We start from the raw sequence: 24,189 nt of genomic DNA, 5'->3' as shown, positions 1-24,189 counted from the left end.
TGGGAACCACTGCTCTATATAGTACATGCACTTTATATCTACTTGTACTTGTACAGAATACATTTTTATCTATTGATATTATTAATATTGTGTAAATATTATTTTATGTTCGGTATGTGATATATGTACTGCATATTGCACCTTGGTTCCTGAGGAATGGTGTTTTGTTACGTTATATAGTTATTCTACAGTTCAATGACAATAAACTTGAACTTGAAATACGAGTAGGACAAAGCAATTTGAATAGATTGTCGGCTTCCTATACAGGGAAAGGTTACACGGAAGGTGATAATGAACTATCATCATATACTGAAGGTCAGACATTGGAGAAGCCAGATAGGATTCAAACAGCTCCTGTCTCCCAATCTCACATCCTCTAACCCACACATGGCCAAGAATATTTGTTGCAACCATTGTATCCAATTTACAAATCCCCTTCTTCAGATTTAGGGAATTATCAGAAGGAAATGTATTTCTGGCCTGTAGACTAGGAGCGACAGCTTGACTGCTTCTCTTTCCTGATCGGTCCCATGATATTAAATGGGATCTGGTTTCCCTGAATCAGAAATATTTAAATCGTAGGCTCCTGGGAGTGCAGAACCAAAACCTTCACCTGGTTTTATCCCTGTGAAGACCCAGGAGTTTTGTAGCAAGAGGGGGTGATGTAACCCAGTGGTCCCCAACCACCGGGCCGCGAGGAAACGATATGATTTGGCGATATGAAACGATATGAGTCGGCTGCACCTTTCCTCATTCCCTGTCACGCCCACTGTTGAACTTGAATACACTCGAGGTCATCAGTCGCCGAAATGCAGTGATACCCTCGCGCCAGAGTTCACTGGTTGGCCTCGGGTAACCGGCCGCCTCACACAGCCGGCGAGAAGTGCCGTTCCTACTGGCCTGGAGCGCAGACAGATGGGCGCCGCCTCTGAACCTGCTTACCACACCGAATATTCGTGGGGAACCCGGTGCTAAAATATTCGCAGATGACCTAATTTGGACTCAGGGTTTCATAAGTAGCAGAGCAGCTACCTCGCTGTGATCTACTGAAAGTCATCCCTCCGGCTAAACTTTTGTCGGCCGCTCTCTCCGGACTGAAATCGCCGCAGTCCCGGTACGGGGACCTCCGGCCCTTATCTTGTCCTCTCACCAGTGTGCTGTAATGATTTTATATGTTCATACAAGGAAAATATGCGCTGTGTGTTTAATATCCAAACATTACTTAAAATGCTATGATGCTATTGACTTATAAGGGAGTTATAATTGACTTAACACTATATTCATGCGAGGAAAATATGCGTGGTGTGTTTAATATTAAATTCGCTAGATAAACCCTTTCAGAAACGAAGTTGAGTGATTTAGCCACTTATAAGTGACTTATAGTTGACTTATCACCTATATTCCAGTCATGAGTAACACCCCCCCCCCCCCCCCCCATCGGCCGGTCCGCAAGAATATTGTTGATATTAAACCGGTCCATGATGCAAAAAAGGTTGGTGACCCCTGATGTAACCTGCGACTCTTTAGTACCAGGGCTGAGAATGAGACCATCTCTACTGTAGATAGGACCAAGTTCATGACTTACGGTATTCCTGTGTGCAGGCTGTGGCGGAGCCGATGGTGTGGCCGGCCTTGCTGTAGCAGTTAATCTTCTTTGAATCCTTGGCATGAACGGTGAGGCGGTAACGTCTCTGCGGCTCCAGTCCTGTAAATTCCACCTCTGCCAATAAACAAGCAATGTTAGATTCCCTCTCCACAGCCACCCCCCCGACAAACCCATCCACACTGATATAAGGGTGTTTATCCAAAGGGAACACTGGAATACACATGACCTGTAGCGACGAGGCACTGTCACGTGTTGACCTTGGGAATGGCAATGGTGCGTCCTCCTAAAGTAGCTCAAGGTCAAATAAAATGCCAAGGTTGCAAACAGTCTGGTTCTGGTTCAGGCAGTTTCCAGAAAGACTGAAGCCCAGGGCGCAAAAGCAGAGTTTATGACAGCCCTGGAAACAATGTCTTCAGGCTGCCAGAATTTAGTGGAGATAGTGTTTCCGGTCCATGAACTTATCTGGTTGGAGGAAGTTTTGGGATGTCGGGGAGCATCTGAGGTTGCCAGAGGGGGATGTGAAGAAGAGTGGCCAAGAGGGGTCTGTGTGTAGGGGTAAGTAGAGGCAGTGGGACCAGGGGGAGGCTGGAAGAGGCACAATTGCACGTGGTTCTCTGCTTGTGATTGGATAGGCAGGAAGGAAGCAGATGAGAGTGTCGCCACTCGATTGGATAATAGCGCTGTGATAACAGAAGAGGAGAACGTGGTCACCGCAACGAAGGCTGCAGACAGATCGAGCAGGATGAAGAGAGAGAACCAACCCAAAAGGTCCACAGTTCCTTTCTTTTCACTGATGCTGCCTGATCTGCTGATTTCTTCTGGCAGATTGCTCGTTACCTTTCTCACAGTCGCGTTGGCTGGCATTAACATCTTTCGCTGGATGGGAGCAATTCAAACCAGGTGTCGTGGAAAAGAGAGTTAAGAAGGAAGGGGAGATGGAGTTGGGGTGGGAGCTTGCAAGAATGAATGTGGCTGGAAGTTTGTCATGTTATTAGAACAGAGAGAAGGAGATACCAGGGGGGTTGTGCCCACACAGATGATGCACACCTAACACAGGTCATCAAGAAACAGAGGGTGGAAATGATCAGATATTACTGGGTTAACTGAATGGCTACTACCTATGGGCTGATGGTGTCCCGTTTTCTTCCTGAATTCCTGGTGCTTCACCGAGTGGCACATTCTGCGCTGCATGGTTCCTGTTGACACCAGTTCTAGAAAGGCACAGTAGAAATTGACGTTGTGAGGAATCCATGAGCCTTTCAAGGTGCAGTTGTCAACAGCTGTGAGGTTTAAGTCTGGGATGTCTGTGAGGGAGAGTGAAATACTTGTCAACAATAGCATTAGCTAATGAGTACACGGCCAACAGCACAAACCAGAAAGGTAAGTAAGCAGGATGGTACAAAATTACACAAAGGTATGAAAAATACCAATGGCTTGTTTACATGATATGACCATCTAATAAATTTAAGTCACTTTCAACAGTAGTGTAGTGGTTAGCACAACACTTTACAGTACCAGCGACCTGGGTTCAATTCTTGCCACTGCCTGTAAGGAGCTTGTGTGTTCTCCCCGTGACCGTGTTTCCTCCCACAGTTCAAAGATGTTCCCGGTTGGTAAATCATTATAAATTGTTCCATGATTAGGCTAGGATTAAATTGGGGGATTGCTGGTGGCACGGCTCCAATGACCAGAAGGGGTCTATATCTCAATAAATAGATCTGGCATCAAGATTGTGATCTTTTCTAAACTGCCCCTTGTGTAAGTATATGCCTCCTTATAAAAAGAGGCCAACACTATCAAGAACTCTTGGTGTAGGCATTAAAAATGCTCTGTTCGTTGTATCAAGACTTCTCAAGTACATCTCTGCCTTTGCAGAATAAAATTCTATTCACCTTCCTAATCGCATGCTGTACCAATATGCTAACCTATTGCATCTCACACACTACATCACTCAGACCCCTCTGTGCTGCTTGAAGTTTTTGCACTTAAAGAAACACTCTGCTTTCCTGTTCTTCCTACAAGTGCGTTTTCCCGATAAATCGTCCAACCACACATTTGTAAACTTTAAGTGAGATATCAGAGTCTGCTAGACTAACTCTGACCAGAGACTGCATGCAGAGTTGTCCAAGTCATCTACAAGGAACGGCCAGTGTGGCCTGAGTGATGGTCCCCTTAACCTTGACATCTAGTCATTTGGCATCAATTGCTGTTTGGAGGTGGAAACATCTCATGTTAGGGGATGTGATGCACTTGAGTCTACTGTGAAGTTTCCTCACCAAATGACATGTCAAAAAAATCTAGTGATATCAGATCCTAAGACTTGTTTAACACAGACAAAATGCTGGAGGAATTCAGAAAGTCAGGCAGCATCTGTAGAGGGGAATAAACAGTCAAAGGTTTGGGCCGAGACCCTCCATAGATGCTGCCTGACTTGCTGAGCTCCTGTAGAATTTTGTGTGCGTTGCTCAAGTTTTCCAGCATCTGCAAAATCTCCTGCGCCTGAGACAGGTTCCACCACTTTGCTTTCATACCTTCAGGCTGAGCAGCTGGGATGAGGATGGTTTCAGTTGGCGAAGTGCTCACTTTGTTAAAGGCAAAAATAGAAACTTTGTATGCAGCGAGGGAGATCGTAGTCTGGTAAATCGTGTTTTGCCGTTTGATGGAATAACCAGTCATGTTGTTTGCCCATTCGAAGGTCAGATTGTAGCCTACGGCTTTGACATCTCTCGGAGCCTGAAGAAACAAATTTTTTATTTTTATACATTTGTCGCGATCCAGTGCGGAGCAGGCCTGTTCAACCCTTCGAACCGCACCGCCCAGCAAACCCCCAGCCTAATCATGGCACAATTTACAATGGCCAATTAACCTACTACGTATTTGGCTTAAATTTTTCTTAATGAGATTCACCCTGACCCCGCCTCCCCCCGTTCCGGTCAGCTGGTGGCGCAGTGAGATCAGCGCCGGGCTTGTGTTCGATCCAGTGATAGACCGCTCCCGTGCCGGGTTGATGTTGAGCTCGAAACTCGACCTCGTAAAAAAAAACCATTGTCACCTCCAGTTTAAACTCCCACGCAGAATATTATGGAGGATCAAATACCCAAACCCAGAACAGCCCCCACTTGCCCCATTTAGCCGGTCTTAGTGCGATGGACTTTAGGACCCGGCGGAGCTCGGGAGCCGAAGCAGCTTGGGACCTGCCGCCCGCAGTTCCATTGACGGGAAGCGATCACGGTTGAAAATAAAGTGGAAATAATAAAGTGTTTGGAAAGAGGTGAAACGCCATCGGTCATTGGAAAATCGTTAGGCTACAGTCGGTCAACAATCGGAACAATTTTAAAGGATAACTGATAAAGTGAGAAAAATGGAGCATGTGAAAGGCCCTGCCCCGATGAAAGCTACAATTATTACTAAGCAACGCAGTGGTTTAATTATTAGAATACATACATTTCTTAAGTGTTTTATATGCATTGAAAGGAAAATGTGTACTATATACTAAGACAAACGTTTGACTAACTGACACTAAATAATATCGGATGTACTTGTTCCGACTTACGTACAAATTCGACTTAAAGATGGACTCAGGAATGGAACTCATACGTAACCCGGGGACTGCCTGTACAAAGTTAAACACTCAACACAGTGTCAACGGCAATGACTTAAAATGGCGGACGGCGTAGCGTTCTGACTTAAAATGGCGGACAGCGTCGAGTTCTGACTTAAAATGACAGACGGTGTTCTCCTTCCTCGGTTCATAAGTACGAGTTGTCCACAAGTCGGACGTTCATAACTCGGGGACTACATCTTTGGACTGTGGGAGGAAACTGGAGCACCCAGAGGAAACCCACACAGTCACAGGAAGAACGTACAAAGTCCTTACAGGGAATGGCGGGAATTGAACCCGGGTTGCTGGTACTGTAAAGCATGGTGCTAACCACTACGCTACCATGCTGTCCCAATACAGTGCAAAGTCAAAAAGGTCTTATAAATTACAAAATACCACTTCACTATGGGCCACGTTGTTCATGAGCAGAAGGTAAAACAAGATGCCAGTACTGGACAACAAAGGCAGGATGTGATGGCATTTGAGAAGGTTCAGAGGAAACTTAGGGACGAGTGACGGATGGAGCTGTGGTTGTTTAGACTTGAACAAATAAGACAATTAAAGCGTACAGATTATGGGAGACGTTGGAGATTGTGGGGGGGGGGGGGGTGGGGAATGAAGGAACACCCGGGGTAGGTAAAGAGGAAGGGTACTTAGTTCCATCTGTCCATCCGTGAGAAAATTCACTCAACAAGTGACAATAATCTGGAATTCATCTCTGGTGGGTTGGAGAGGCAGAAACCCTCACCTCATTAGGAAAACCCTGGAGGAGTGAGTACATGAAGAGTCCTTACCAGCAAGGCTGAGGAACAAGACCCAGTACATGGGATTTATTTAAAACTCATTTCAGACAGTAGAGACTCAATGGGCAGAATGGCCTCCCTCTGCGCTGTAAGTATAACTGATTGAATGATACGCCTGGGGACAGGGAGGGAGGTGTCTGGACTCATCATCAACCCTGGCTGCCAGGCTAAAGGGTCTGGCTGAGCAGGCCGGCATCACATCGCCAGGTCCCTGAGACTGAGGTGGGTGGCCGAACGGGGCCTAGGATACTGTGGTCAGGTCAAGTCAAGTCACTTCTATTGTCATTTCGACCATAACTGCTATGCACAGTACATAGTAAAAATGGGACAACAAAACAAAACAGTGTAGGCTGCACATCTGGACCTTCGGCTGAAAAGGTCGAGAGTGAGAGTCGAGGGTCAGGGATGGTAAAGGTGGCCCTTACCTGTAGACACTGCTGTTCGCTGCCTGAATCAGAAAAACTTCTCACTCAACAAACACTCAGCTGCTTAGGAACATCTTGCTCCCCTCCACCACCTGATCTATGAATGGCTCCGGAACTCACGGACTCTACTTCACTATTCCCTTTTGTGCACCGTTTATTTATTTATTTATATTGTTAACTTATAGTGAATATTTTTATGACTTGTATTCGGGAGAGACAGCAGGAGGGAAAAAGGAGAGGGGGGAGAAGAGGAAGAGGGAGGGGAAAGGATTGCAAGGTGCAGGGGAATGGGAGGGGGGGGAAATGAGGCCTCTGGAGCCACACTCACCTGCCACTCCAACTTGATCCTCCGCCTGCCCGGGCAGTGCTGCTTGTTGTCAAGTCTCCACCGCAAGTCCAACCTCTCGGTGATTGCTAGGAAGTATGTAAAAAGAGCTTTGGAAAATCTTGTCCGGACGAGCAGCAAGAATAATTCACGGAACCAAAGACTCTCCGCAAGGCTGAGATTAGTTTGTCGCATCACAACTTTCTGGTGGGTCAGGAGCTTCAGTGGGGTGGGGTATGGAGAGGATCTACTACTGACCCCAACCAAACATCACATCCCCCCCCCACTGGCACTTCACGCTCCCCTTCCTGACCTTGCACTGACCACTCATTAACCCCTCACCATCAGACCCCTTCCTTACACCCCTCTGTGTTACCTCTGACTGGCAAATCCTCCCCTTATTGTATAGGACGCATAGGCTCTTCACCTGCTGGTATAGAAGCAAAGTCACTCCATTCACTCCAGATGTTTTGATGAATCCTGCGAATCTGGAGTTTATATGTAGAGGGCTCGTCCAGCAGGATTGTACAGTTCTCTGAAAACAGGAACACCATAAAAAAACAAAATGACCACAAGGAGAAGTGCCACTGAAGAGCCGCTCCCTCAACAAAATCCATCCCTCAGCCCAAACCCCGTCAAAAGCTTAACACACTATGGTCCTGTGGCTCCCATGAATCTGCTCTCTCAGCCCGTTACCCTTTCATCAAACCTATACACTTGTTCATATCTTTCCCATTAGAATACCTCTCTCTAGATCCCTTACCAGCTCACTGAAGCTGCTCCTTCCTGACCCTTGCCTGTAGCATAAAATACCCTCCCTCTAATCACAACTCTTTCCATTGATGTCCCTTTCTCTTGACTTCTCCCCCGCTCATGAATGCTTCAACTCACAGAACTTTACCAGCGAAACCCCTGCCTACTATCCTTCTCATCAGAGCTTCTCCCTCAACACATACCCCTCCTAGTGAACCCTCCGTCGAATACCCTTCCTCAGGGCTGAGGTAAGCTCCTTCTCCAGTTTGACTCCCTTGCAACCCTCCTGTCTGAGCTGTAAATGGTCAGTGATGATGCCAACCCATTGACATCGCTCCAGCCTTACCATAAGTCTTCAATTCACTGGAGCTGCAGTTTACCTGTAAGGAAAGAACACATTAAACCAACTCACTTTGAAAACGGGATGAAATGATGGAGACCCAACATTTTGCACATGTTGGAATGTGGAAAAAACAAGCAGCTAGAGGAACTCGGCAAAGTCAGGCAGCATTTCCTGCACCAGGTCTCATAGAAATGTCAGTTATCAGTTGGCCTCCACAGATGCTGCTTGACCTGCTAAAGTTTGCCTGTAGCTTGGTTTGTAATCAACAGATTTAGCCATTAAAACAATTTGAGTTTAACTCCTGAACCATGAATGAAAATGATACCCAAAGGAGTATATATGATTGATAGATAGATAGATAGATAGATAGATAGATAGGTAGATAGATAATGGAGGGATGGAGCGATGGGGAGATGGATAATGGAGGGATGGAGCGATGGATAGATAGATAATGGAGGGATGGAGCGATGGATAGATAGATAATGGAGGGATGGAGTGATGGATAGATAGATAATGGAGGGATGGAGCGATGGATAGGTAGATAGATAGATAACAGAGGGATGGAGGGATAGATAGATAGAAAGATAACAGAGGGATGGAGGGATGGGGAGAAGGATAGATAGTTACATACATATATATCTGGAGTCAATGCAATGCAGATCATGAGATGACTTCCTTGGTTGTGGATTTATCCAGTGATGGAACAATGAATAGGATTGGCCTTTAACATAGAGCATCGAACAGTACAGGGCCATCTTCCTACATTGCGTACCAACCTTTTAACCTACTCTAAGATCAAGGTAACCCTTACCTCCTACATAACTCTCCATTTTTCTATTATCCACATGCCTTTCTAAAACCCTTCCCCACCACCCCGGTAGCATATTCCACACACCCATCATTCTCTGCATAAACAAAAAACTTACCTTTGACATCCCCCCCCCCCCATACTGCCCTCCAATCACTTCAAAACTATACCCACTTGTGTTAGCCTTTTTCCGCCCTGGGAGAGAGTTTCTAGCTGCCCAATGGATTTATGCCTCTCATCATCTTGTACACCTCTACTTAGTGGAGTTTAAAAGAATGAGTGGGTTTCCTCGGGCTAGAACTGCAAGGCATATCTTAGGATAAATTTAAGATTGAGATAAGGAATTTTTTCTTTACTTAGAGGATGGTGAATCTTTGGAATTACCCATGCCAGAGCTGTGGAGCTGCGTTGCTGAATGTAGTCAGTGCTGAAATCTGGACACCTTGGAAATTAAAGACATAAAGGCATTTGGAGATCGGGCAGGAATGTGAGCATAAGGCACAGGAATTGCCATGATCTAACTGAATAATGGAGCAGAATCAAGGGTCTGAATGGCAATTCTTGCTCCTTAATCCCAATGTCCTTTTGTCTAAATATAGACGAATAAATATGTACCACTCTAATGGCAAGGGTGACAAAATGGGGGCATTGGACCCTTTCTCTCCATTAATGATGATCCTAAGCTCACATTGCAAATAGTTGTAGATCTGAAGAGATAAAGTCACAGAGATGTCAATGCCAGAGCATTTCATGGGACATTGCCCTGGGCGCCTAACCCCACAGCTGATCCTTGCTGTTCCCGCTTTGGGAGTAAGTTCTAATCATGACCTTCCAGCCTTGGGAGCTGTGGATATCTCCCAGACACAAGAGATGCTGCAAATGCGGGACGTCAGTACCTCAGGTTGCTGAACAAAACACATCCAAGAGATGGTGCCATGCTGACTTTGCATTAGGGTAGGTCTGGAAAGTGGTCAGTCCAGGAGAGAGGAGCACACTCCTACCTGTTTCCACTCCCTAGCATCCTTGCTTTGATAGCGAATCTCATTGAAAATCCTCTTCTTTTCCGGTTTTGCCCAACTCAGTGTGAGCAGCCTCGCTGACCGTGCCAGGTTTACTTCCTTGATCGACAGAGGCTTATACTGAACTGAAACAAGAGCGAGGGTTAGCACAGATAAAGTCGGTGGATAAAGGCCACATTCTTTAAGATGAAACTTCTTACTTTCCAGATCCAAGCTCCCTCTGCTCATTATTTTAGAAATTTAGAGGGAGATCGTTGGGCTCATTGATTCTCTGCCCCATCTGTGTTAGAAGCTACAGCAGGGGAGGTGGGACAGGTTGGGCCATCTGATGCAGCAGAGACCATTCCTGAGACTTCCGCGGATCAAAGCACAACTTGTCACGGAGACTAAAGAGGCTGCAGATGCTAGAATGTGGAGCAAAGGCAAACTGCTGGAAAACTCAGGGTCAAACAGCATTTGTGGATGCGGAGAGTTGGTTGGTCTTTTGGGCCGATAGGCAGCACAAGGGGTCTCAAGACCTAAATCCTTGACCATCCTTCTGCCTCCACAGAGGCTGCAAGAGCCACTGAGTTCCTCCAGCAGCTAGCTTTCTTTTTCAGCAACAATTTTCTGGAGGCATTCAGCTGATCCGAGTATCACCTGTGGGGAGAAAGGAACTGTTGATGTTCCAGGCCTAAACCCTGCATCAGGACTGGTCTTTGACAATGGCATACCATCATTCCCACAATCCTGATTGAGAAGTTGCAGAACCTGGACCTTTGTATTTTCCTCTGCAATTGGATCCTCAACTTCCTAACCAGAAGACCACAGTCTGTGCAGATTGGTGATAACATATCCTCTTCATTGACGATCAATGACGTGCACCTCAGAGGTGTGTGCTTAGCCCACTGCTCTACTCTCTATATACATATGACTGTGTGGCTAGGCATAGCTCAAATATCATCTATAAATTTGCTGACAATACAACCATTGTTGGTAGAATCTCAGGTGGTGATGAGAGGGCGTACAGGAGTGAGATAAGCCAACAAGTGGAGTGGTGCTGCAGCAACAACCTGGCACTCAGCGTCAGTAAGACGAAAGAGCCCATTGTGGACTTCAGGAAGGGTAAAACGAAGGAACACATACCAATCCCCAAAGAGGGATCAGAAGCGGAGAGAGTGAGCAGCTTTAAGTTCCTGGGTGTCAAGATCTCTGAGGATCTAACCAGGGCCCAACATATCAATGTAGTTATAAAGAAGGCAAGACAACAGTTATACTTTATTAGGTGTTTGAAGAGATTTGGCATGTCAACAAATACACTCAAAAACTTCTACAGATGTACTGTGAAGAGCATTCTGACAGGCTGCATCACTGTCTGGTACGGAGGGGCTACTGCACAGGACTGAAAGAAGCTGCAGAAGGTTGTAAATCTAGTCAGCTCCATCTTTGGTACCAGTCTACAAAGTACCCTGGACATCTTTAGGGAGCGGTGTCTCAGAAAGGCAGCGTCCATTATTAAGGACCTCCAGCACCCAGGGCATGCCCTTTTCTCACTGTTACCATCAGGTAGGAGGTACAGAAGCCTGAAGACACACACTCAGCGATTCAGGAACAGCTTCTTCCCCTCTGCCATCCGATTCCTATATGGACATGAACCCTTGGACACTACCTCACTTTTAATATATATTATTTCTGGTTTTTTTTACACTTTTAAATATCTATCCAATATACATACTCTGTAATTTATTTATTTATTAACATTATTTTATTTATTATTATTATTTTTCTCTGCTAGATTATGTATTGCATTGAACTGCTGCTGCTAAGTTAACAAATTTCACGTCACATGCCAGTGATAATAAACCTGATTCTGATTCTGATCTTGAGTAGTCCTGAAACATCGACCATTCCTTTCTCCCTACCAACGCTGCTCGGGCTGTTGAATTCCTCCAACAGATTGCTTGTTGCTTCGGATTCCAGCACCTGTAGTCTGCCATGCCTCTACTTTCTGCGGCTGTTTGCCATTCAAACGGTGCCTGGCCACTGCAGAGCTTAGTGGCAATGGCTAAGCAGGGTTGTTACGTGCCATAAAGCTGACCAGACCCGAGTCACTTAGATATTGACTCCTGACCTTCTGAGCCACAGACAGTATCTTTCCGAAAAGACGTTACCTGTGCCCTTCACCCCCTGCCCCACTGGACCCAGATAGAGCCCCACAGACGTACTTCCCCTGTTGTCCAGTCTGAGCTGTACAGATTGATGTTGGCTGGAGGTTCGTGTGCCGGTGCTGGGCGTTGCCCACAGATGCAGAATCTCAATGCGATAGAGCAGAGCTGATTTATGCGCTGAGCAAAAAATCTCCTGGATATAGGGAATCTATCTACAGATCTCTCCAACTATTAAGGACAAGAAGTTAACCACTAGGATCCAGCACAGGGACCTGTAAGTCAGAGTCGGAGAGAAGAAGAGGCTAGTCTCTCCGAATATCAGAAGCTCAGTTGCCAGAAAAGAGAGACTCACTTTCAGCCTGCTCTGGCACCACGTACAGCTTCTCTGACTTCATCTTGCTGTTACCGTTTGCTGTCTCGACCCAGAAGGTCAGGTTTTTGTTCATATAGAGATTGTCACGCTCCACAATGTAGGAGGTTTTATTTCCCACCTCAAACGACCTGCATGTCTTGCACGTGTCACAGCTGTGTGGGAAAAAAAAACACAAAGAAACGGCAAGGTTAAAAAAGCACGCAGGAAGAAATGAATCAACGTGTGTCGTTAGCAACTTATAACCACTAATGTCTTTTACTGAGTCACAAATCTCACTTCTAAACCGGCAACAACATTCCGTCAGACCTCTCCAGACTTTCCAACCTGTAGGGACCACAATCACGTAAATTCCTGTCAAATGGGGGTGAGTGGAGCTGGCCCAGTGTGTAGCTGTCAGCACAGACTTTGGGGTGGTGGGACTCACTCACCAGTAGCACAGTCGGTACTCTGATAGATCCTTCCCTCTCCTCCATGTGCAGTTGAATGGCTTATTGTCTTCTCTCCACTCTCTGTAACAGATCAGACCTGAAGGTGCATATGGGCTCCCTGTAAAATCAGTGACAAAGAGTCAGTGCAGACGTAGAACTAGCATTTGCTTTTAGCATTATGAAGGACCCCACACACCCCTCATACAAACTCTTCTCCCTCCTGCCGTCTGGGAAAAGGCTCCGAAGCATTCGGGCTCTCACGACCAGACTATGTAACAGTTTCTTCCCCCAAGCCATCAGACTCCTCGACACCCAGAGCCTGAACTGACACCAACTTACTGCCCTCTACTGTGCCTATTGTCTTACTTATTATTTATTGTAATGCCTGCACTGTTTTGTGCACTTTATACAGTCCTGGGCAGGTCTGTAGTCTAGTGTAGTTTCTTTTTTTCTGTGTTGTTTTCACATAGTTCAGTGTAGTTTTTGTACTGTTTCATGCAGCACCCATGGTCCTGAAAAACATCATCTCGTTTTTACTGTGTACTGTACCAGCAGTTATGGTCGAAATGACAATAAAAAGCGACTTGACTTAACCTTCACTGCATGTGGGTCGGACATAGTCGTGGAAGATTGTAAAACCAGACAGCTCCATCGTGGCTCTAGCCATGACACCTTCCGCAGGCAATGTCTCAAAAAGGTGACATTCACCGTTAAGAACCCGCACCATCCAGGACATGCCCTCTTCTCATTACTACCAGCAGAGAGGAGCTTCAGGAGCCTGAAGACCCACACTCAACGCTTTGGGAACAGCTTCTTCCCCTCCGTCATCAGATTTCTGAACAGACCATGAACCCATGAACGTTACCTCAATATATCGCTCCCTTGTTGCACTGCCTATTTATTTTTTGTATTTCTTATTGCAGCTTATAGTGATGTTTTTATTATTATGTCTTGTACTGTACCGGCGCTGCAAAGCGACAGATCTCACAACGTACGTCCGTGGCAACGTGGAAGAAAATGAAGCCCGAGAATGAACAAAATCATGACAATAGCAGGGAAAGAGGCAGATGGGGTCTGTCTGCTCATACTAATGAGCATTAAGTCCTGTAAGAAATGAAGAACTCACGGATGTTGAGTGTAAGGAGGACCCCCCTAAGCCCTTAAGGCTACGTGACTAATGTCTTGGTATCTTATAATCATTGAGGAGGAACTATTGGCCTTCGAGGCTACAGGACCCACGTGGTCACGGGGAGAACGAACAGTGAAAGTTAAAAGCATCCAGAACCTTGTCAATAAGTTCTGAGCAGGAACTCTCGACCCCTGAAAACTGCTTTACTGCGTGTATTTTAGGATATGAAAGACCATGCTTGTGCTTGCTTTAGCAGTGTCAAAGCTGGCTCTCCGTGATCATGCAATACCAGGATTTGTGTCTTTATTTGTCTAATTGGTGATAGTAAATTTCTCGGGCAGATAGTAAACCTGATTCTGATTCTGATATGACCATCTCTGCCCAGATATGCATGGAAAAGCTCCATCCAAATCATTCACTGCTTCCAAATCCATTTCACGTCAAGAGATTAAGGATTGAGGCTGGTGGCGCTGAGGTAGGGCTGACCTGTTGGGAGGATGACTGGATCACCGGGGGAAGGGCTGTATTGGTCACACTGCTGACGTATTGATATCGGTATTGGTTGATTGTTGTCACGTAGACAGCGAGAAGCTCGCCTTGCGTATTATCTGTACAGATCGATTCATTGCACAACGCGGTGAGCTAGAATAAGGCAAGCCAATAACAATAAAGAATAAAGTGTAAGAGCGACAGAGAAAGTTCAGTGCAGCAAATGATAAAATGCAGGGTCATAACGAGGTAGACTGTGAGGTCAAGAGTCCATCGTATCCATTCAGGAGTCTGATAACAGTGGGTTATAATCTGTCCTCGAGCCTGGTGGTACCTGTTTTGACACATTTGTACTTTCTTCCTGAGAGGACCAGGGAAAAGAGAGAAATGGCTGAGGTGGATGGGGGGCGGGGGGGGGGGTCACTGCCTTACTGTGCGAGGCACAGACAGAGTCCTTGGAGCAGAGGCTGGTTCCTGTGATGTGTAGAGCTGTGTCCACGACTCCCTGCCGTTTCTCGCGGTCACGTGCGGAGCAGTTGCCATGGGAACTGGTGTGCCTGCTGAAGTTCTAAAAGTTAGCAGAGGGGAAATGCACAGCCCCATCTCCCAAAAGTGGCAGGGGGAGTGGACATCAGAGACGCCGTGTTTCTGCCAGTTCTCCTCAAAAGTAGGCAAATACTGTTGTGTTAACCACAGAGGGGATTATCACTCTGCATCAGGATCCTCCTCACCCTCCTCTTCTTCCCAGTGGCTGGAGATACACTGAGAAACTATCCATCCAGAGGCACAATGGACATGACCATCAACACGTGAGAACTCCATAAGAAATACGTGGAGCAACGGTATCCACTATATGTTATCACTGAGTAACTACTTAACCAAGAAATTCTTTTCACTGGGGGATTGGAGCAAATTTGCTTGACAAAGATTAACACCCTCACTGATGCTTGGGAATCGCTGGACAATGACAGTTCCAAATGAAGAAGGGACGTTCAAGATGGCACAGAGAATCTGCCCATTTATCAGGAGCCCATGGAAACATAGTGTGAACAGCAAAATGACCTTGGCATTGGCTGAGGTATCCTGTCACCTATCCTATCAAGCATTTCCTTCCCCACGAGTGACAGAATCTCAGACCCCAGGGTGGCCTCATTAACCACCTCGGAACACACAGAACTGGAGTAGAAGAAGTCACCTTCAGCTCTGGAAAGCAGTACATTGATGTACTTGCTGCCACATTTTCAATATGCACGTGAGAAAGTTGTTAAATATCCTTGGAACATCATGCTTCAGAAACATGTGACTGTGACTGGAGTGAGCCTGACATCAGTTCACAGGAAGGTCTTGGTAATATCAGACTGGGGTTGGACTGAGGTCAGAGGTGAGTTGCTATGAAGCTGTGGTGATCAACGAATGCTGTTGTAAAGGCTCTTTTGGCAAGAACTTCAATGACTGCAGCAGGCTTTTGGAGTGGTGGGGAAAAGCACAGACTCCATTTAGAGTGATAGAGTCACCTGACGAAGGGTCTCGGCCCGAAACATCGACTGTACTTCTTCCTATAGATGCTGCCTGGCCTGCAGCGTTCCACCAGCATTGTGTGTGTGTGTGTGTGTGTGTGTGTGTTTGTTTGTTTGTTTGTTTGTTTGTTTGTTTGTTTGTTTGTTTGTTTATTTATTTATTTATTTGTTTGTTTGTTTGTTTGTTTGTTGGAATACATTGCAAAGTAAGCCCTTCCAGGTGCTGAGTCCACTGTTATTTGTCATCTGTATCAAAGATCTGGATGATACTTCCTTACTTCCTTAGAAGGTTGGCGTCATTCAATGTCTGTAGTGAGATGCTGAAGATGTTCTATAGGTCAGTTGTGGAGAGCGCCCTCTTCTTTCTGGTGGCGTGTTGGGGAGGAAGCATTAAGAAGAGGGACGCCTCACGTCTTAATAAGCTGGTAAGGAAGGCGGGCTCTGTCGTGGGCAAAGTACTGGAGAGTTTAACATCGGTAGCTGAGCGAAGGGCGCTGAGTAGGCTACGGTCAATTATGGAAAACTCTGAACATCCTCTACATAGCACCATCCAGAGACAGAGAAGCAGTTTCAGCGACAGGTTACTATCGATGCAATGCTCCTCAGACAGGATGAAGAGGTCAATACTCCCCAATGCCATTAGGCTTTACAATTCAACCGCCAGGACTTAAGAACTTTTTAAAAGCTATTATTAATGCTTTTTGAGATAGTGATTTAGATGCATATCATATTTTTTACTGAGTTAAGTATTGTATGTAATTAGTTTTGCTACAACAAGTGTATGGGACATTGGAAAAAAAGTTGAATTTCCCCATGGGGATGAATAAAGTATCTATCTATCTATCTATCTATCTATCTATCTATCTATCTATCTATCTATCTATCTATCTATCTATCTAATGTGGTTAACTGGATCAGCAAATTTGCAGATGACACCAAGATTGCTGGTGTAGTGGACAGCGAGGAAGGTTATCATGTCTTTCAGCAGGATCTGGACCAGCTGGAAACACGGGCTGAAAAATGGCAGATGCAATTTAATGTAGACAAGTGCAAAGTGTCGCACTTCAGTGGGACCTACCAGGGTAGGTCTTACACAGTGAGTGATCATGCACTGAGGAGTGTAGTAGAACAAACGGATCTGGGAGTACAGGTCCATAGTTTGTTGACAGTGGCGTCACAGGTAGATAGGGTCATTGATGCACCATCAATAACTCTCTCTGAGACGTGAAGGCGAGATATCAGCTTTTATTGACTGGAAGAAAGAACAAGCAGTAGTTGACCACCATACTACATCCTGGAGAATGAGGCCAGGCTCAGGCCTCAATCGCCTTTATACCGGGGTCTGTGGGAGGAGCCACAGGAGCAGTCCAGACAGGTGTATGTAGTTCACCACAGTCATTAAGAAAGCTTTTGGTACATTGGCCCTCATAAATCAAAGTATTGAGTACAGGAAATGGGATGTTATGTTGAAGTTGTATAAAATATTGGTGAGGCCTAATTTGGAGTATTGTGTGCAGTTTTGGTCACCTTTCTACAGGAAAGATGTCAATAAGGTTGAAAGAGTACAGAGAAAATTTACAAGGATGTTGCCGGGACTGGGGGACCTGAGTTATAAGGAAACATTGAACAGGTTAGGACTTCATTCCTTGGAATGTAGAAGATTGAGAGGAGATGTGGTAGAAGTATACAAAATTATGAGGGGTATCGATAGGGTAAATGCAGGCAGGCTTCTTCTACTGAGGTTGGGTGGGACCACAACCAGAGGTCATGGGTTAAGGGTGAAAGGTGAAAAGTTTAAGGGGAGCATGAGGGGAAATTTCTTCACTCAGAGGGCCGTGAGAGTGTGGAGCAAGCTGCCAGTACAAGTGGAGCATGCGAGCTCAGTTTCAAAGTTTAAGAAAAATTTGGATATGTAAATGATGGTAGGAATATGGGGGGCTACGGTCCCAGTGCAAGTTGATGGGAGTCGGCAGTTTAAATGGTTTCAGTGTGGACTAGATGGGCTGAAGGGCCTGTTTCTGCGCTGTACTCTTCTATGGCTCTATGATTCTAAGAGGACAACTAGAGAGTCACTGTAGATCTACAACATGAGGGACAATGCCAGGGGGAACTGAAGCATTGTGTTGGTGCAGGAATTCTGCTCTCCCGGTTTACACCTTAAATAAAAGGACCAGTTTCAAGAATAAACTTCATGAATGGTAAGATATTCAGAAGTAAGGGAGCATGGTCTTTGTTGGAATAAAGCCAACGGCACTAACAGAGCTCAACAGCTGGAACTCATGGTTATCATTACTCAGATCAGAGAGACCACAGTCTGCACAGATCAGCGGAAAACACGAGTCGTAGCACTTAGCAAAACTCGTAGCAAATAGGTGCATCCGTTTCTCAGGGTGAGTAATTCCTCACTGCAGCTTCTGCACTGTAGCACAATGACCTGTAAATCCCCTTGACCCCAAATGTGAACAACAGCACACGCTCCACTCCCACGCGCCGATGCGAAGTGGATCCATGCGGAGGTGCCCACGTGTTGCCTCACCCTGAGCTGCACAACAACACTCACGCCTCATTGGCAGCTTTCATGCCCGGGGTCGGCGGCAGAACCACTGAACAGGCTGCCACCAGCAGACATTTGCACCAACGCTCCAAACACACTGATGTGTGGCTCAGAGAAACGTGCAAAAATGCATAGGTAGACACCTACTAAACCACAACCATTCTGGCATGTGACCCATGTCAATACATGATTCTCACAGACACAGGACTCATATCAACATACAACACACATCACATACATGTAACATGTAACTCAAGGTCACAAATAATCCAGACTAACGTGTCACTTATACTGTCACACAACTCGCCAGTACATGCACTGACACACCACTCATATGGCATAAAGCGCACACTTACACAACTCAAATCAAAACACTCACATCACGTACCTCATGTCCGCACATGACTCTCACCAACACATAACAGACACGGGCACACGCTTCACATCGCACACACGCACACTGACGCATGCTTCTCACTGACACAAAACACATCGAGGCATGACTCGAATTGACTCACAGCTGACTCCACATGTATCTCATACCAACGCATCAACGGGACGAACACATATTACACCAAATCACGATTCTAGCTGACATGAGCCTCGCCAATTCACAGGCCACCGACCTATGACACACACTACACAGCTTCACCAACACACAGCGCACGCCAATATATGATTCACAGCAACACACAAATCTCTTCAATGCAAAATTGACACCAACAGATAACCTACATCAATGCACGGGTCTCTCACTGACGTACAACCTCCTCCAATGTGCAACTAGATCTTCAACACAAATCCCCAGCAGTTCCTGAGTTTCCCGGAATTATCTCAGCTGGTGGTCACGGAGGGAAAAGGTGGAAAGTTTCCTCAGCAACAAAGAGCAAACTCAGACCGAAAAGGTGACTTGCACCAACATATAACATTCACCGCTCAGATCAACACACACACACACACACACACACACACACACACACACACACACACACACACACACACACACACACACACACACACACACACACACACACACACCACCACCACCACCACCACCACCACCACCACCACCACCACCACCACCACCACCACCACCACCACCCCATACTGTTTGAGTCGACAGTCCCTTTCCTCCCACAGATCCTGTTCAACTCATTGAGTTCCTCCAGGGGATTATTTGACCCTGCAGATCCCATCCTCTGCAGCCTCTTGTGTTTCAAGGGCTGCAAGAGGTTCCGACATATATTCGATCATACCCAGTTGGAGGTCACCAAGCCCCAACTCCTAAGTGAACAGTTTCCTCCAGGCAAGCAGGAGTCATGTAGCTGGGGCTACTTAGCCCCAAGTACAGGCTCACAATTCAACAATTGTTCATTCTCTTCCTACCTGTTGTGACATTGCTGGATTCCTCATCTTCCTGACAGCGCTGACTGGTGATAGTCCCAAGAGTATCTGCAGAATAGATATCAACACAGGTGACTTTCATCTCTTACTTTCACACTTTTTAAGGATCTGGGTGCTTCTGGGTAAGACCAACAGTTATTACTCATCCCTTCTCGTGCTCGAGAAGATGGTTGCGAATGGTTCAGCTGTGTGGCTTGTTGTCTTAAGAGTCAGGAGTCCCACAAGAAACGACTAGGAGAGGATTTCCTCTCCTGGAGACTTCAGTGTAGCGTTCAGCAATACGTTATTATAGCACCAGCGACCCAGGTTCAATTCCACTGCTGTCTGTAGGAGGTCAAGACAGTAGGTTCTCCCTGTGACTGTGTGTGTTTCCCCTGAGTGCCCCAGTCCTCCCACATTGCAAAGACAAAAGGGTAAGCACAGATTGGTAGGTTCATTGGTCACATGGGTATAACTGGGTGGCGCAGGAGGGCCTGTTACCATGCTGTATCTCTAAATAAAATAAATTAATGTTTATTTTTGCGACAATCTGTCATTTGTCTCTTCAAAGGTTCATAGGTTCATTCTCCAGATAGCCACGAAACCAAGAAAGAAAAGAACAGCAGCACCATCATCAACCCCGAAATCACCCTCCCACGCACACAAAAATAAACGAGAAAGATCGGGCGAAAAACACAGAATATGAAAAAAACTATAAGACTAAAAACAAAAAGTCTATGGTCCAAGTCCACATCCAAAACGCAGAAAACCTGGGTATTCCAGGGGGCAGTTGTTCCAGATGTACAAAGGTATTTACGTTCCACGATCGCCAGAGTGGGATTTGTACAAGGGTCTCTGGCTTGTTAATCCATGTATCTGGATTACTAATCCGATAATTTGACTGCTGCCTGACTGCAGTACCCACCATACCATTACCACCAGGCTCCACAGGAGCACGAATAGTGTTAAGCCACAACCATTCACAAAGTTAGCTCTCTCCCACCTTTTCAGATGAAATTCGATACGGGTAGTAAGTGTTGACCATGCTGGCAAGGACTACGCCCCTAACAGAGACATCATCGGATACCCACAGACTCTTTACTGAGACGTGAATTGGTAAATCTATCCAGAGCACATTTTCACTCAACACTCAGTACCTTCATTACATTCTGACACCCAATGCCACTCGATGATTCCAGCCTGGAGCTCAACTCCAGATATCTATTATTCCATATATAAAATAACTTGTATTATGTTCCATTCTTTAACTCAAAACCAAGTATTCATTATTCCGTATACAAGCCCTACAGACCCACTGTTATTCTGTATGTAAACAATCTTGAAACCTTCAAATATATCATGGCATGAAGCTCACACCCAGGTATCTGTTATTCTGGATATAAACCCCTGAAGCTTTCAATCATATAGCATGTAGTAAATTGTAACTCACTCCTGTGTACAGGTTATACTGCATATAAACCCCAATAATTCACAATCCCTTTATGTGGGCTTTCCATCTCACAACACCAGTAGATGATTATTAGAGACTGAGTGAAAATTTCCGGCAAAGAGAGGAAAATTAAAATGAAGGTAAAGATAATGCAGATTAGCAGGGAGGTGAGAACTTTTATATGCACGTTTTGTAGCCCAGGAGCAACATTAAAAAGTAAAATAACGACAAAGTGTTTTAATGATTATTAGTGAGTTCTTAGTGTTGAATTAGTATCAGTTGTTGCAAAGGTGGGGCTGTTAGGATCTGAATTTTATCATCCCCTTTGGGCAATCTGTATGAACTTTAACTTTCTCCCAAATTATGGAAGAACAAATGCAGTGTTGTGTGTTCAGAGATGCTCTCCCGCACTCCTCTGTTCTAATGCATGGTTATTTGAGTTACTGTCGCCCTCCTGTCAGCCTGGCCATTCTTCTCTGACCTCTCTCCTTAAGGAGGCATTTCCACCCACAGAACTGCCACTCACCGGACATTTTTTGTTTCTCACACCATTCTTCGTGAACCCTAGAGAACTGCTTTGCATGGAAAATCCCAGATCAAAACACCCCATCTGGCGCTAACAATCGTTCCAAGGTCAAAATCACTTAGTTCACGTTTCTTCCCCACTCTGATGTTTGGTCTGAACAACAACTGAACCTCTTGACCATGCCTGCATGCTTGCATGCATTGAGTTGCTGCCACGTGATTGGCCGATTAGATATTTGCATTAACGAGCAGGTGTACAGATGTACCCTATAATGGTGCCATTTAGAGTTTATTTTGGGATTAAACAATTAAAGGAGAGCCTCTGCGTTCTAACAGCCCAGATCCCAGCAAGAGACCACCTTGTGCGTTGATTCCAATCCTTGATCCCTGTGAAAGGGTCAGCTCATATACACAGCCAGTCACAGACGCCAGGATAGATTCAGCCTCAGTTTATTATGAAATCCGAAATCCCAACAACAAACTCTGCCTATGGATCAACATGTCTCCATTCATCAGTAACAATTATTCAATCTCAAGGTTTGCAAAATGATATTATCCATTTTCAAAACTCCTTTGCACTTCCTGGTGTCTTCGTTCCAAATTTCACTGTACTTCTGTTTCAAGTATCTCTTTTAATCTTGCAACTCATCTTGGATTAATTGCTTCCTTGCTACTGGATATTTAATGGATACTTTATCCACCCTCAGATCCAAATTGTCCCACTTGGCTAGCTGTTAATTTTTCATCATCCATTCAACACTGATTGCCACCTCTCACCAGTCAGGCTTTCTGAATTCCAACCCTAACTCCTTGCATTGTCCCCGCTCTTTCCTAAATGTTGCCTGCAATAGCATCAGTTTACAGTCCACTTCCTCTCCTCATTGAAGTAGGGAGCCACCCTGGTTATGCTTAAACCTCCCGAAGTACCTTCCCTGGAGTTTTCATGGGAGTGTTGAATGAACCAATATTATTACCCCGTTATTATTTATGTACGTCTCTCGACATGCAACAGACCCTGCAACCTGTCTCTTCCCTCTTCCCCACTGCCAATGTTCCAGTTTCCTCCTCTAGTTATCCTTGTGTTCTTGTAATCATGATTTAAATTCCACTCCTGTATCTCTAAGATCAGTGTGAAATATACACATACACATATACATCAACGTTCGGGAAGAGAAGTGCTTCCGTACGGAACAGTACATTCAACAACACCAACCCCAAACAAACAAGGGAAACGTAGCAGAATATTGGTTGAGTTACTGAACTGCATCGACACCGCTGATTCAGCAACTGCAAAGGTGAAAGTCAAATTTACATCTTATCTAATAATCATCAGCTTAATTCCCATTCAAAATGTAATATTAGTACCAATGACATAAGATTAACAGATGAGTGTTAAGGAACATGCATTTTACTGATGTCCCTTCAGGGGAGGAAATCTCCCATCCTTACTTGGTCTGGCCCGCTTGTGACTTCAGACGCATTGCTGAATGATGAACTGCCCTCTGGAACGGCCCAGTAAGCGATCAGCTCAAAGCACAAATAGAGACGTACAAGATATGATGGTCGTCCTGGTAAAAACCACAACTAGTGACTATATTTCAATAACCTGTGCAAAGCACACTGATATGAGGAGAGTGATGTGATGCTAACAATCTCCTAAATATATTCTTAATCAAGCTATTAATGGGGTCCTCCCATAGGTGAAACAATCCTCACGCACCATTCAAGAGCTTGTGAATTGCCTGAACACAGATTTGAAAAAGAACTCATCTATAAAATCTTGTGGTTATTTGATAAACTCGAAGTCTCTGGCTATATAAACCTCTTAATGTATTTTTTAATCTGATAATTCTCCACAGCTCTTGCTTTCACTTCTGGTGTGAGAGATATAAGACCACATGGTAATAGCAACACATAGCACCCGGTTACCTCTGAAAAGCAGCGTGGAGAAAGATACCAGCAGAAACAAGACCATTTCTTCAGTGTTGACGCAGGTTGTGGCAGTTCTGAGGAGAGTGGTGTCGATGCCGTGCTTTCATCGTTGCTGTCTTTGATGTTACTTCCTGAGCATTACTGACGTGAGCCTCAGTTCAGCTGTACCCTAATGGTCACGATTGAGAATGCAATGCGCAAGGTTATGAGATCCGCAGGAAAGGGCAGGAGGGTAGGACTGGCCTGAGATAGACCAAGTCGGTGAGAACGGAGAAATAAAGTACGTGGAAAGTGTGGAGAGCTTCTGACAAGGAATTCCGATTTCTTCTGTGTTGTTAAAATAGAGAATTATTGAGGAAAGCACGGTCATGACCTTTCTGTTGTGTGCCTTTGGAAATGCTACATGGAGCAAATTACCCTTCCTATTAGCCCTGTGTTCTTCCCAGGGCTGTGCAGGTTGTGAGGGGGAGTTAGACCAAGCTGGAAGTGCTGTTCACTGACCCTTCAGGGACAAGTGGTTTAAATACCTCAAGGTCAGATTGGGACTCCTGCGCTTAACTTCAGATACCTCCCCTCACA

At 45.4% G+C, this 24,189-nt stretch overlaps 1 protein-coding gene across 1 annotated transcript in view; it reads right to left on the bottom strand.

The window, feature by feature from the left end:
* The window catches only part of LOC140740325 (interleukin-31 receptor subunit alpha-like), a 43,308-nt gene extending 19,605 nt beyond the window's left edge, over positions 1–23,703 (bottom strand). Inside the window, exons 1-11 of the mRNA XM_073069477.1 lie at positions 23,608–23,703; positions 19,707–19,772; positions 12,632–12,749; positions 12,183–12,355; positions 9,666–9,808; positions 7,860–7,893; positions 7,188–7,295; positions 6,764–6,849; positions 4,138–4,339; positions 2,725–2,910; positions 1,586–1,720 (exon numbers count right to left, since the gene is read on the bottom strand). Of these exons, the coding sequence (XP_072925578.1) occupies positions 1,586–1,720; positions 2,725–2,910; positions 4,138–4,339; positions 6,764–6,849; positions 7,188–7,295; positions 7,860–7,893; positions 9,666–9,808; positions 12,183–12,355; positions 12,632–12,749; positions 19,707–19,772; positions 23,608–23,653 (1,297 nt within the window). The 5' untranslated portion in view covers positions 23,654–23,703. The remainder of the gene's footprint in view (positions 1–1,585; positions 1,721–2,724; positions 2,911–4,137; positions 4,340–6,763; positions 6,850–7,187; positions 7,296–7,859; positions 7,894–9,665; positions 9,809–12,182; positions 12,356–12,631; positions 12,750–19,706; positions 19,773–23,607) is intronic.
* Between the last annotated feature and the right edge of the window lie 486 nt (positions 23,704–24,189).

The sequence above is a fragment of the Hemitrygon akajei genome, chromosome 16 (genome assembly GCF_048418815.1).
Source record: "Hemitrygon akajei chromosome 16, sHemAka1.3, whole genome shotgun sequence".
NCBI classification, from domain to species: domain Eukaryota; kingdom Metazoa; phylum Chordata; class Chondrichthyes; order Myliobatiformes; family Dasyatidae; genus Hemitrygon; species Hemitrygon akajei.
Note: the sequence above shows the minus strand (reverse complement) of the source record. Positions and strands in the feature narration are given on the sequence as shown.